A 14,785-nucleotide genomic window follows, 5' to 3' on the forward strand; every position below is an offset into this window, starting at 1 on the left:
TTAAAACTTGACTCTTCTGTTTACATTGTGTAAAATACGTTGATCTAAGACAGACAGAAAATTAAAAGTTGCGATTTTCTAGGTAGATATGTCTAGGAACTATACTCTCATTCTGGCATAACAATCAAGGACTTTGCTGCTGTAACATGGCTGCAGCAGGCGTAGTGATATTACGCACTGCTAAATAGTCCCGTGATTGAAAGTTACTGAGGGGACTATTTTCAGCTGCTGCGTAATATCATTGTACCAGCTGCAGCCATGTTACAGCAGCAAAGTCCTTGATTGTTATGCCAGAATGAGAGTATAGTTCCTAGCCATATCTACCTAGAAAATCGCAACTTTTAATTTTCTGTCTGTCTTAGATCAACGTATTTTACATAATGTAACTACAGAAGAGTCAAGTTTTAAATAGGAAAAAACTCTTTGGTTATGTTTTGCGTGATGCTAATGGTCTAATCAAATTCAATGGATTATTCTAAGCTATGCTAAAAGTGCTACCCGCCAGACATGGAGATCAGCTGAATGGATTTCAAAACGATAAAAATAAAAAATTTAACCATGTGGGAGCTGGAAAATGAATATATATGCGATATATATATTTTTTAAAGTGGAGTGTCCATTTAATATATATCAGTGGCATTGTTGTGTCTCAAGATGCACATTATTGTTTTTTATAAGATATGTTTGTAAAAACTACTTAATGTCCTAATATAACTAAGGCCTAGTCATGGATTAATCTAAATCCTGTCCGGGAAACTGCCTCTTTGACTTTTAGTGTAAAAGTTGGACTGCTAAACTTGGTTTAACTCAAGTAAAAGTCCATAGTAAAATTTCTTCACTGCAATTTGGTTTCTATGACAATGGAAATGAGCTATTTTTTTATTGCAAATCTGTCAAATTTGTGACAAATGCAAAGCACAGTTGAGCCTCTGTCTCAGTACCTGTCACGAAATTGTCAAATGAAAAAAATCACTTTTGGCATCCTATATAAACTTGGTAAACCTGTCAGATGCTAAAATATTCACTGACACAGAGGTTCCCACACATATTATCTTAAGTGGACAGTTTGGACCTGTCTTTGACTTGAATTGTAAGGATGAGGTTATTGAAGAATTGACATTGATAAAAAATACATTTGTGTGGACCACAGTAGGTTTAAGAAACCATAATGAATACACAAAAAATTTATATAACCAGTGTGAATATAGAAGGATCACAGTAGCATCTCATGACAAGATTCCAGTCATTGTTTTGCTTAATATAATGTTTTTAGGGCCTAGAGAGTCTGGCTTGTAACCCGAGAGATGCCAGTTCAAGCCTCATGGCTGACAGGTTGTGACTGAGGTGCCCTTGAGCTACCCAAATTGCTCCCTGGGCACTGTAGGGATGTGTGTGTATTCACTACTCCCTGGGATCGCTTAAAAGCAGAGGTCACATTTTAAGTAGTATACATTCCATACAGTAGTTTACAAACATTTACTTTCACTTATAATCGTCCCATTGTAACTTCCAGTGCAACTTACTGGAACGTATCACAATGCCCTATCTCTGGTTTTGCACCAAGTTATCGTCCTTTGCTTTGATATATGCATACAGTATGCTTATATTGTCATCTTATGTGTCTCTGTCTAACTGTCTGTTTCCCTCTGGCTTTGACTATTTGCATATCACACTGCTAGTTTCATGCAGATGCATTATAGTTAAAAGTGCAGAGTCAGCTGTATGATATTAGCCGAATGTAAAGCACGGCTGAACCTCACATGTCACATGAAAGGACTAGGCATTGAGATCGATAGACCCATACCAAAATCCTCCATGCAGAGGCTCCTCATTGTTCCCATCCTCCACCTCTTCTCTCTTTGATTTTTTTGTGCCCCTCGAGGCCTCAAACTGTGCACACTTCCTTATTAAGCTTCCGCCAATAGGATTTTGTTTTCCATGGCGACGGCATGGGACTGAATGGTGGCGACCCGTCCGCATTGGCAGGGAGGGATGGAGAACAGCAGAGATGGAGAACTGGGGCATCGGGGGGCCTCTGGGCACTCGAAAGAGAGGCGTCTTTGGAAACTTTCCTGTGTTTTTCACCTGGAGAACTGGAGTTAAGATGTGGTTGAGGTTTTGTTTATTGTTGGGATGAGAATTTGAGTTTACGGTTTGAGTCTCTCCATAAACGTAGGTTTATAGTGCCTTTTTCTCATTAAAAAAATCCCAAAGAGGGCTGTCTGAAACTTAAACAAGGCTTAACATGTTAGTGCATTCATGTGTGGAAAGACTTGGCTTTAAAACCAGACCACAGAATTATTGAAAATGTGTCTTAAATGTCCCCATATGTGAAAATAAGATGCATGTAAAATAGTTCTCTATACAGAAATCTGATATATGCTTAAACATGTAAAACATTATAAAAAATGTTCACCTCATATTTTGATGGTTAAATCTAACCTGACAGGGCTTCAAAAGCAAATCAAACCCCCCCCCCCAAACAACTTTTAACCACTACTGTATATTTAATGCAATATAGGGCTGCACAGTGCAAATTTATATATGGTTACGACAGCAAAAAAGTCAACATATTTTTTGTCGTACCACCCATCCCTAGTGCAGTATCGTGAAATTAATTTGTGCTGTCAAACGATTATACGAGATTAATCACAAACAAAATAAAAGTGTTTGCATAATATATGTGTGTGTGTACTGTGTAATTATTATGTATTTATTATTGTGTAATTATTAATATATATAAATATAAATAATTAAATATATATACACATGTAAATATTTCTTAAATCCATGTATAAATGTAAGAAAAATTTTATTTATATATACTTTTTAAATGTATATACAATACCAAAACAAACAAAAAAACAAATATATATATAAGAAGTGTTCTATTATATATCATTTTTTTTATATATTTGTTTGTTTATTATTTTTTATTTGGTATTGTATATACATTTAAAATATATATATATGTGTGTGTGTGTAAATGTTTCTTAAATCCATACATACATTTACACAAACTTTTAATTTGTATGCGATTGATTGCAATTAATCATTTGACAGCCCTAGTCTTCATATGTATACGCTATAATTTTTTTACATTTCGTTATGGCTATATATCAGATTTCTGTGTTCGGTCCTCTTTAAACATTTTCTTGACCGTACTCTTCATATAAACTGATTGCATGTGGAGTTATAGCTATTGACACAGCTGTATGCATGTTTTGAAGTTATTCATATTCATAGGACCTCTAACTTCCTCAAGTTGTTGTGCGGAAGCCAGACACAAACACGTTTTGATTTTGTTTGGCTCTGGTGATCCTTGCACGCTGCACATCTTGATGATATTACAGCTCTGTGGTCAGTCTTCTCGAAATGGTTTTTCATGCTGAGTAAATGTTAGTGTGTTAGGCTGAGAGGGGATTGAGAGGTGGCAGTGTGTTTGTCCTCCTGGGGTAACAGGGTCATATTGTCAGATATCTATTCCACTGTTTATGCGAGTCATAAGCAGGCATTTCTGGAGGTGTTTTCTTTTCACTGCTCATCTGTAATGAGTGTAACTTAGCCTGACCTTTGACTATTAACAGTTTTTCACCAAGCTTATTTTGGTTAAGAAGCACCCACAGACATGCAGGGTACGTATTTTTATGTGATCTCTTAAAACAAAATATCAGATATTCACAGCCAATCAGATTGACTCCTGCTGTTTTATTAGGCTTGAGTCATTTATCTGTCTTACAGTATATGCATCCGGGGGTCAATGGGTGGCCTTTTAAAGCAAAGAAGGATTTGTTAGTTACTTCTTTTTGTTTTTTATCTCTCTATCTCTCTCTTGTCTCTGTCACTCTTACAGTTTACTCTCATCCATCACACATCCCATCGGCTCTGAAGGGAAACCCACAGAGAGCTACATCTCAGCTGAGAATGAGAGCGAGAAAAGCGAGCGCAATGGCAAGAAAGTGTGTTTCAATGTGACCGGAGACGAGCAGGAGGACTCGGGTCACGACACCATCAGCAATAGGGACTCGTACAGGTGTCTTCTTAAAATCACATTAATTTAACTTCTCCGTATAATGTTGCTATCCTTCTTGGCCGGTGTAAATAGGTCCTTAAATTACTTTGTTTTGAATCAGCATCTTGTTTGTGGCCAATAATCAATGTGAACAGGCCTTATTGTTACAATTAAAGCAGATCAGAACTCATTGAAACTTTACAAAAGAACTTAGGAATGTCGTCTGATGTGGGTTTGTGGCTCCATCACCATTGATGTCCTGTTAAGTGCCGACAATTGGATTATTTGTAAGTAACACGTGAATGTCTGGCTGTTTATTTTCAGTGATTGTAACAGCAACAGGAACTCCATCGCTTCCTTCACCAGCATCTGCAGCAGTCATTGCAGCTCCTACGTACACAGTGACGAAATGGACTCTGGTAAATCGAGCCGACATCATCCCACATGCATCCGCGACCCTGTTAGTCCTCTCCTCGATAAACACGGCGCAACGTGACCATAATTACATTTTAGAAATGGCTTTCAGACTCGCATATTTTCCACTTTAGTTACACAATCGGACAAAACCCGTCAAAACACAGCCCGTGCCACATTTCTGACAAGTTTATGCTAACATAACAAACAGAGAAATGTACAGTAGACAGATTCTGTGAGGAAAACCTGTGTCTCATTGCAATTAAGCATCACTACACTGTCATCAAAAGGTCAAAAAATGGTTATATTACTATATTCATATTAGTACCTCAGAGGTACATACTGGTACCAAAGAGTGCATATTAGTACCAAATGTATACATGTCTGCACCTAAATGGTACATATTAGAACCATTTAGTCCCCAATGACAGCTAGGAACCCTTTTTTACCTTTATCTGACCATGTACACTAATGAAACAAATATTGTTTGTATATAAATATAAATATAAGTTTGTAATGTTATTACTTTATTCATAAACACACAGGAGATGAACTGCCAGCCAGCGTGTGGATAACTCACGACAAACAAAAGAAGCTACATGGCTTCCTGGAGCATCTGTTCAGTCAGGTGTGTTTATATGTGTGTTTGCTGTCAGGGCCAATAAGCTTTTAGATTAACATGCATTCAATGTTTGCCATTTTCTGTAAACATGTTAAAAACTTTATTTATTTCTGTGTTTTATCACAATTTTAATCATATTTTAGCTTTTGCAGTTCCTTTAAACAGTTCTGAGATGTGACAAAAACTATTTAAAGCATTAGTTCTCACCCACTATTGAAAATTATTGCATTATTTACTCCCCCTCATGTCATTCCACACTTGTAAGACCTCTGTTTATCTTCGAAACACAAATTCAAGATATTTTTGAGGCAATCCATGTATATGAGGCATCTATGTATACATATACAGTACTGTGCAAAAGTCTTAGGCCACCATGCCAGAATTACATGTGTTGTTTTTGCAATGTTATAGTGATCATTTATAATTGTTTCTCAGTCTCTTTAATAGAATACAACCAGAAAACACAGGAAATGCGTATGTAGTATTAAAAACTGTATAAAAATGTAAACTGATGTGTCAAGTTTTTAGGATAAACTCCCCTTCCACTTGAGCAATAGCAGGAAACTGCAGGATCTTTTAAACCTAAATAAAATTAAATCCTAATTTCAAATTTTAAAGTAATTAGTCTTTTTACCTAATTCTGATCAAAAACGCTCAAGATGTGTTTAGTGCCAAGAGACATCACACTTTTTTTTTTTTACATATTTCCTGTATTTTTTGTTTGTATCTTAATAAAATAGATACAAAAATAAATATGGATGGACATTAAAACTTCTAAAACAACAAGTCTGGTGGTGGTGGCCTAACCGTGGTTTCACACCAGCCACGTTTGAGGCGTCAAATTCACGTCAAGTTTGCCGCTTGAACATTTTGAGTTTACTCGCTTCATTCGCGCTTGAAAGCCGCGTGTGAACTTCTAGTCATTGAGACATTCACGCGGAAATTTGCGTCATGGGAGGGGCATCTGCGACTATGCACTATGCTAAACGCCTCATTCGCGCCGCAAGATCTCCAGACGCGTGTCCAGGGTTTCCCAGAGCATATTTCAGTTAAGGCGGCCCGCCTAAGCTTGGAAACCCTACCGCCTTAACTAGGTCATTTCCACATGCTACAGTAGTTACACTCCTTTAAGATAATGTAATTAATAGTGGGAAATAATCAGTTTTTACAATTTTTGCGCTATCTATCATCGTTCACCAGACGTTCTACAACATCTGCTTCAGTTTTGTGCTTATTAACCCTTTAGTTTCACTTCACCACGCAGCTATTCCCATTAGAGGTTAAAACATTTAATTCATTAATAATCTAGTACACTCTAAAAACAAACGGTGCTATATAGCACCAAAAGTGGTTCTTTGCTCGTAATCATAGAAGAACCATTTTTAGTGCCATATAGCACCAGTGAAGCACCCATGTGGAACCATATTGTGCTATGTAGAACCATATATGGTGCTATATGGCCCCTAAATGGTTCTACACAGGTGCTATACAGGTGCTTCACCGGTGCTATATGGCACTAAAAATGGTTCTTTTATGATTACGCGCAAAGAACCACTTTTGGTGCTATATAGCACCGTTTGTTTTTAGAGTGAATGTGTTCATTTTTCGTCATAGTTTCTTCAAAATTACGTTTTATTTGAGTGTTTTTAAAAAAAATATTTTATTTATTTGTTTTATTAAAATATTTTAATTTACATCATGCTGACACACATGTATACGTGTGCTGCTTTCATGAATATGCACTGGAGACTGAAACAAAATGTATTCTTGTAGCTTGATGAAATAAAAATTAAACAAATGAACTATTTTAACAATGTTTTTATTGCCTTTCTGGGCCTTGAAAGTCGCTATTTGCTTTACTGTCTAAATGGCTCATAAAGATCTGAGATTTCATCAAAAATATCTTAATTTGTGTTCTGAAAAGGTCTTAAGGGCATGGGGGTGAGTAATGACAACATTTTTATTCTGTGGTTAGCTATCCCTTTAAGCTTAGTTGATTTTATTAGTTTCGCTTTCATTAAAAACTTTTTTTCGTCTGCTTTTATGTGACTCTGAAGAGGTTTCACCTTTGATACCTTAGAAAACCACACTCAATTCCTGACTTAAGGCACCATTGCTATAGTCTTTTTAACAAGGACATCTCAATCACCAGTAAACTGGAGAATGTGGAGCACTCTTTGTCCTCTTCTGGCTGCTGTTTGTTTTATAGCATGCAGGTTTCCGGGGGCGCAAATGTTTTCCAGCTTACATGGTGGGAGTTCAAGTTTTGTTTTTGCTTTCTTGATCACTTTTGGTCTGTGATCACCACAGGGAACATTTTGAACCTCAGCTGTCTTGTATAGAGTACACAGCCATACTCTTTGAGTTCATTCAGATTTACTGTAGAGTCATTTTGCTTGTTCAGCAATTTAAAGCCGTCGACTGTCGCACACGTCCGCAGACTTCCTGTGGTGTTTTGGTACTGAGCACTGGTTTCATTTGCAGGTGGAGTCCATCACCAGTTTGTTAAAAGGGGCGACTGTGGCACGAGCCTTTGAGCAGACAAAATGTTTCACTCCAGGACGAGGGCTTCAAGGTATCAGGATATATTTTTCCTGTTCATTTTTAATTGAATGTACAGTACTGTGCAGAAGTCACCGTGCCAGCCTTAAATTTGTTGTTTTGACAATGGTTTAGTAACTCATATATAATTATTTCTCAGTCTCTTTATTTGAATAATGAAAATTGTAATTTTTTATAAAAAATTTGTATTTTCTGTTTGTATTTTAATAAATAGGCCGAAATAATATGGATGGTCACAAAACTTTGCTAAAACAACATGTGGCTGCGTAAGACTTTTGCACTTTATGTATAAAACAAAAAAAGTGTACTGTATGTCTTTTGCAGACACATTCAATAGTCACAGTGCATTTAAACTATACATTTATTACTTTATGTCCTATTGAACTCACTATTCCTACTGTAATGCTCTACCACTTAAGCTAAACTGTTACGTAACCGTAAAATTGACATTCATTCCTGTTGGAGTTTATTTATTCACACAATAAGCCTGACTAAATATCCATTTATTTCATGGCTAAGTGAATATTTCCTCAACTGAAGTTGATCTTGCATTGTAAAGCTTTACTTACAGTGCATTAAATGTTTAGAAACTTATGAAGGCTAATGTTTAAGTGTGTTCAGAAAACAGAGGAGTATGGCGAATCTCTATAGTGACATAAATCTAGACGTGTTACACATCTGAAGGGCGGTTGGTGTGTAAGGATGTGGCTAGCGGTGGGGGTTTCCTCCTGAATGTGTGTAAGGACTCAAAGTCATCAACCTTAGTTTCGTCCTTTACTGCGAATCAAATCTGAACAATTAATTGTATCTAGAATAGGTAAAGACTGCTGGAGATAGTCTAGGACACATCCTCTCTTTGATCGGAAGACACTGGGACATTAGATTCATTATGATCGTCTAGGACACTTCCTCTCCATGACATTAGATTTATTCAGATTGTCTAGGTCATGTCTTATCTGATTCAAAACCACCAGGACATTAGATTTATCAAGATTGACGGTCACTTCTCTTATTCAAAGACACCAGTGCATCAAGATTGTCTATGTCTGGACTTCTGGGATTCAAAGACTTGAAAAATATCTAAAATCCAAGTGAAATCCTTCACCCACACTGTAAAAAATTCCTTTAAGTTTAATCAACTTGAATTTACAATTTATTTAAAAATGTGTAAAGCGTTGCTGTAAATTTTAAAAATGAAGTTGAATTAGATTTTTTATCTTTTATAGCAACTCCTTGGCCTGGTCCAACCAGACTCCCGTACATTCATTTCATTTGTACAGAGAGTCTGGCCACGCTCCAAGCGTTACTTCCGTTCAGGAGGGTCCTCTGTTGAAGTTTAAAACTATTGGATCTGCCCAGAGTCACTCAGGATCTGCCATAGCCAATCGCTAACGTGTGGTCGTGACGTATATCATGCGCTGAAACCGGCCGAAAACAACAAGTCCGAATGATCAGACAAACAAAACTTTGCAAACATTGTTCTTGCTCCGGCTTTAACTTCTGTATATTCTGCAGTTTTGCAACAACGGACTGAATAGTTTTTCTCACGTCTTTCTCCACTGCCATTACTGAACTATAACTCAAACTGAAGCACGACCTCAAAGTCATCGTTCTTAGCCATCCCCCATCTGTTCGCTGATTGGACCTGCAGATTTTTGCATGAGAAAACGAAACTCTACACAGCAGACCCAGACTTAGTACTGAAGCGAAATCAAAATTTAGCGGAAGCACGTAGGAGGGCGGAGCCAGGCTAGCAACTCCTCACTAGTCATGGAAATTAAAATTAATTGTAAATTCAATTCAAAGTTGATTAAATTTAAAAATTTAAGTGCAACAAGGAATTTTCAGTGCATGAATACCCCCTTCAGTTTATTAATATTTGGATAAACTTAAGCTGATATGTAATAGTAAATTTTACTCCCTAAAACAATGTATTTATTTTTCGCTCCTCAAGCAAGCAGGTGAGAAAATGGGATTTATAATGGGAATTAGAAAGTGATTTATGTTGTTTTTGAAATGTGGCTTTAGCAGATAAAATGGGTGCTCGCTTTATTACTGTAATTTTGATTTGAATGGCATAACATTTTTCATAATAGAGCAGTCAATGTCTACAGTATTACAGCAGTAAGTGTGATGCATAGCAAAAAATGTTGATTATCTGCTTGAAGTCTGGTCCACTTTAGATCTTGGTTCACGCAGGAAGGGCCCGTCCGACTGAAATGTAGGAGACCACATGATCTTTTCAATTGTTTTGTTTTTACATGCACTTTTGGATGGGTTTATATGGGTATTAAAGTAAAATGGTCTAGAATAGAATGTCTCTCCACTTAAAAGTACAAAAGTAACAAAGTTACAAACATATTTTTTACATGTACTCGCTGGGTTAACATATTAACATATGCTGGATTATTTTATCCCATTGTTGGGTCAATTATACATTTTTCTGGGTTAATTTAACCCAGCGGCTAGGTTGTGTAGATAATATACTATATGTATCATTATTGTAACTTCATTATAAAATGTAGACCATAGTTTATATAGATGTCAGTATTATAATACGTACAGTAGATACCATATATTACTGTGTAGATAATATACCATATGTATCTTTATTGTAACATTATTATAAAATGTAGAAACCATATTTTTCTGTATAGTTTATATAGATGTCATTATTATAATATGTATATACCATATATTACTGTGTAGATAATATACTATATGTATCTTTATTGTAACATTATTATTAAATGTAGAAACCATATTTTACTGTATAGTTTATATAGATGTCATTATTCTAATATGTAGATACCATATATTACTGTGTAGATAATATTGATGTCATTACTATAATATCTTCAGTAGATACCATATATTACTGTGTAGATAATATTGATGTCATTACTATAATATCTACAGTAGATACCATATATTACTGTGTAGATAATATACTATATGTATCATTATTGTAACATTATTATAAAATCTATAAACAATATTTTACTGTTTAGTTTATATAGATGTCATTATTATAATATGTAGATACCATATATTACTGTTCAGATAATATAGATGTCATTATTATAATATGTAGATACCATATATTACTGTGTAGTTTATATAGATGTCATTATTATATGTAGATACCATATATTACTGTGTAGTTTATATAGATGTCATTATTATAATATGTAGATACCATATATTACTGTGCAGTTTATATAGATGTCATTATTATAATATGTAGATACCATATATTACTGTGTAGATAATATAGATGACATTATTATAATATGTAGATACCATATATTACTGTGCAGATAATATAGATGTCATTATTATAATATGTAGATACCATATATTACTGTGTAGTTTATATAGATGTCATTATTATAATATGTAGATACCATATATTACTGTGTAGATAATATTGATGTCATTATTATAATATCTTCAGTAGATACTATATATTACTGTGTAGATAATATACTATATGTATCATTATTGTAACATTATTATAAAATCTATAAACAATATTTTACTGTATAGTTTATATAGATGTCTTTATTATAATATGTAGATACCATATATTACTGTGTAGATAATATAGATGTCATTATTTTAACAATATTATAACATGTAGAAACCATATTTTACTGTGTAGTTTATATAGATGTCATTATTCTAATATGTAGATACCATATATTACTGTGTAGATAATATTGATGTCATTATTATAATATCTACAGTAGATACCATATATTACTGTGTAGATAATATGTCATTATTGTAACAATATTATAACATGTAGAAACCACATTTTACTGTGTAGTTTATATAGATGTCATTATTATAATATGTAGATATATTACTGTGTAGTTTATATAGATGTCATTATTATAATATGTAGATACCATATATTACGGTGTAGATAATATTGATGTCATTACTATAATATGTAGATACCATATATTACTGTGTAGATAATATTTATGTCATTACTATAATATGTAGATACCATATATTACTGTGCAGATAATATAGATGTCATTATTATAATATGTACAGTAGATAACATATATTACTGTGTAGATAATATAGATGTAATTATTATAATATGTAGAAACCATATTACCATTTTAATGTGAGTTTTTTTGTGGTTTTGCACTATCCTTGACAGCCATTTATCCTCGTCCTTGATCTCATCTCACTTTTTGTGTGGTAAATTCCTGAAAATGCTTTACATCACCACAGAGAGCTCAAAGGAAGTTATTACATAATCTCTAAAGTGAATGACATGATGTAATAGCAAGCCATCGCCCTTCATCCCTTCCTCGAAAGGAAACAGATAGGTGTGTGAGAGAAAGACCATGTTTGTCTCTGAGCCGAACCAAACTGTTGATAAAGCGATGACTCCTCTGTGCCTTTTGCTTTGAAAACAATGCAAAAAATAATCATTTGAACACTTTAAAGATAGTATGAATGTTAAAAAGTATGAATATTAGTGCATTATATAACAAAATATCAGGGGGCAGTCGTAACCTCAATGGTTAAAGAGTCTTGCTTGTAACCTGAGAGTCCTGAGGTCCAGCTGGTTAAAAGTTACCTATCCAACTTCTGGGACACCGTATAAAATGCATATTTTTCATTCCAGTGGATCTTACAGTCTGTGCATATACTGTACTGTATTGTGTTGTCATTCTCAGCAGACGTTAGTTGTCTGTTTTTCTTTGTTGGCCATGTTTTCTTGATCGCTGCTGTGAGGGTTTGAGTCAAGCGGTTCTGTTGTTGTGTTTGGACAGAGTTCCACCAGGACATGGAGCCCAAACTCAACTGCACCAAGAAACTGCGGCTTCACGTCAAGCAGGATCCATGGAATCTGCCCAGCAGCGTCCAAGCTCTCACACACACCATCGCCAAGTTTGCAGAAGGTCAGTGGTTCTGAAAGAGATGCACAAACACACACAAACATAGCCAAAACAACCGTTGAGCGGCTTTCGATAGCTCTAGAAACTTAAGTGGAGGGAATTGTTAGCGCACACTGCTAATTGTAAGTTTATGGAGGGGAAAGAATGAACGTTTGGCTTTAAATCCACCAGGTTCGTTTTCAGCAATGCATTTTAGCTTTTATGCGGTTACATGGGTGCATGCGTAGGTACCAAACATGATGAATTTGCAGGAAAACAAGTTGATGAATAATAAAGTCCTTCGAGGTAAGGGGTCCGTGCCTCAGGGATCCCCAGTATGCAATGTATAACACATGGGGCCCTATTTTAACTATCTGAAACGCAAGTGTTGCTATTTTCCTGGTGGGAGAAATAACTCTTGCGCCAGGCGCAAATCAATAAGGGGTTGGTCTGAAGTAGGTTCAGTATTCATAGGTGTGGTTTGGGCGTAACGTCAAATAAACCAATCAGAACGTTATCCAACATTCCCTTTAAACACAAGGACGATACTTCCATGGCGGGTTGCTATTATTATGATGGATTTACCAGGCGCACGCCAGGAGCGATTCACAGCCAAGGAGACCGACGTTCTTGTAAGAGCACTCAAAGACAGAGAAGTTGTTTTGTATGGGGATAGGAGAAACCCGCCCAAATCAGCGTAGGTTAAACAGGCGTGAGAGGAAATAGCCACAATTGTCTCATCAGCTGGCATCCCCATCGTTGCGCCAAGCGCTACAATGATGTCAGGAGACGGGGGAATCCCAAGCTTGCCAGCATAAATCGGGCACGCCGTGTAACGGGAGGTGGATCTGCCTCTACACAGGACCTGACGCCAGCAGAGGACATCGCTGCGTCCACCCTCACCGCTGAACGGGTTTGGGGGCTTTGAAATCGGACCCAAGAAACGCAAGCAAGGTCCAACCCCAAAGAACTCTTACAAATCAAGTTCACATACATTAAGGTTTCTTATGAAAACATTTTAATTTAGCCTAGAAATCTAGACGCACCCTAGCGGCCGCAAAATATATTTGCTGCCAGGGTTTAGTCTAGGCACTCACAATACACTTAACAGCTCCAAAAACCAAAATTTGGTCAGGCCAATCACATCGTGTGTAGCGTCTGTGGGGCGGGCTTAACATGATGACGACAGAGCTGCAACGGTTCCTACTTGAAAACAAAGAATGGCTGCTGCTGCTGGCGAACAGCTTTCTTTTGAAGCGGCTTTGGCCGCGACTCTGGAGGACTTAGACTTATGTTTTTCTTTGAGAGAAGAGCAAATAACCCTACTGAAGTCCTTTTTAAGCAAGAAAGATGTGTTTGGAGTTTTGCCGACTGGTTACGGTAACTACGTCACCTTCTTCGTTGCTCTGATTGGTCATAGCGCTATCCTATTGCGTGCAGAGGCATTTTGAGGGACAACCTTATATCCCGCCCCTTGCATTGAGCCGTTTGTGTGAAGAGTTGCCAGACCTTACATCTTGATGTTGGTCTGGCTAACCAGGCTAATTTTAATTATTATTTACATAAAATAAACGTAACACAGCCACACAACAAACTTATGAAAATATTTTAATCTTTATTTGCATGAAAATTTTTTAAAGCAGCCACACAATAAATAAAAACTATCACCACAATGCTCACCACTATGATTCCCCTTATCTAATGTGTGAATATTTTTTATTGTAACAATTTATGATTTGCAAAAATAACTGTTGCATCTGTGTAGATTAGATAAGCCAATTGTGTGCGCGTTGTGCACGCTATACATTATGGTCAAGCATGCGCCCTTAAAATAGCATAATGAACCACGCGTAACGCGCCACTGACTTTAGACTAGTCAGTCTTAGGTCAGTGGCGCAATTGTTTTTTGAAACTGTAAAATAGCATCAGGTATGGTTTGCGCTGCAAAACGCCTCCTTTTTTGCGCTGAACCACCCAGGGAGCGCAACTTCATTCCCTAGTTTGCCGACGTGCGTCTGTGGAGGGAAAAACCCGCTGTGCGCCGGTGCAAAATACGAATGATACATGCGTCACTGACAAAGTCAATTGCACTGGGTGCAAGATAGGGCCCATGGTGTGTTTATCCTTATACAGTACGTATGTGTTTTTAGAAGGATTTTGTATTTTCTACACAATTTTTCATCATTGGTATGTATCACCCTATAAATAAGATATTGCAAATTTACATGAACTCAAAGCTCATGACTGTAAAATTTATACTGGCCATTA

At 36.2% G+C, this 14,785-nt stretch overlaps 1 protein-coding gene across 3 annotated transcripts in view; it reads left to right on the forward strand.

The window, feature by feature from the left end:
- Positions 1 to 14,785, forward strand: part of prex2 (phosphatidylinositol-3,4,5-trisphosphate-dependent Rac exchange factor 2) — a 169,340-nt gene that overhangs the window by 103,879 nt on the left and 50,676 nt on the right. For all 3 annotated transcript variants that reach the window (XM_065258097.2, XM_073813102.1, XM_065258098.2), the window contains 5 exons: positions 3,854 to 4,033; positions 4,337 to 4,431; positions 4,972 to 5,054; positions 7,533 to 7,623; positions 12,413 to 12,541. In XM_065258097.2, coding sequence (XP_065114169.1) covers positions 3,854 to 4,033; positions 4,337 to 4,431; positions 4,972 to 5,054; positions 7,533 to 7,623; positions 12,413 to 12,541 — 578 coding nt within the window. The remainder of the gene's footprint in view (positions 1 to 3,853; positions 4,034 to 4,336; positions 4,432 to 4,971; positions 5,055 to 7,532; positions 7,624 to 12,412; positions 12,542 to 14,785) is intronic.

Source organism: Paramisgurnus dabryanus, chromosome 22, assembly GCF_030506205.2.
Source record: "Paramisgurnus dabryanus chromosome 22, PD_genome_1.1, whole genome shotgun sequence".
Classification (NCBI taxonomy): Eukaryota; Metazoa; Chordata; class Actinopteri; order Cypriniformes; family Cobitidae; genus Paramisgurnus; species Paramisgurnus dabryanus.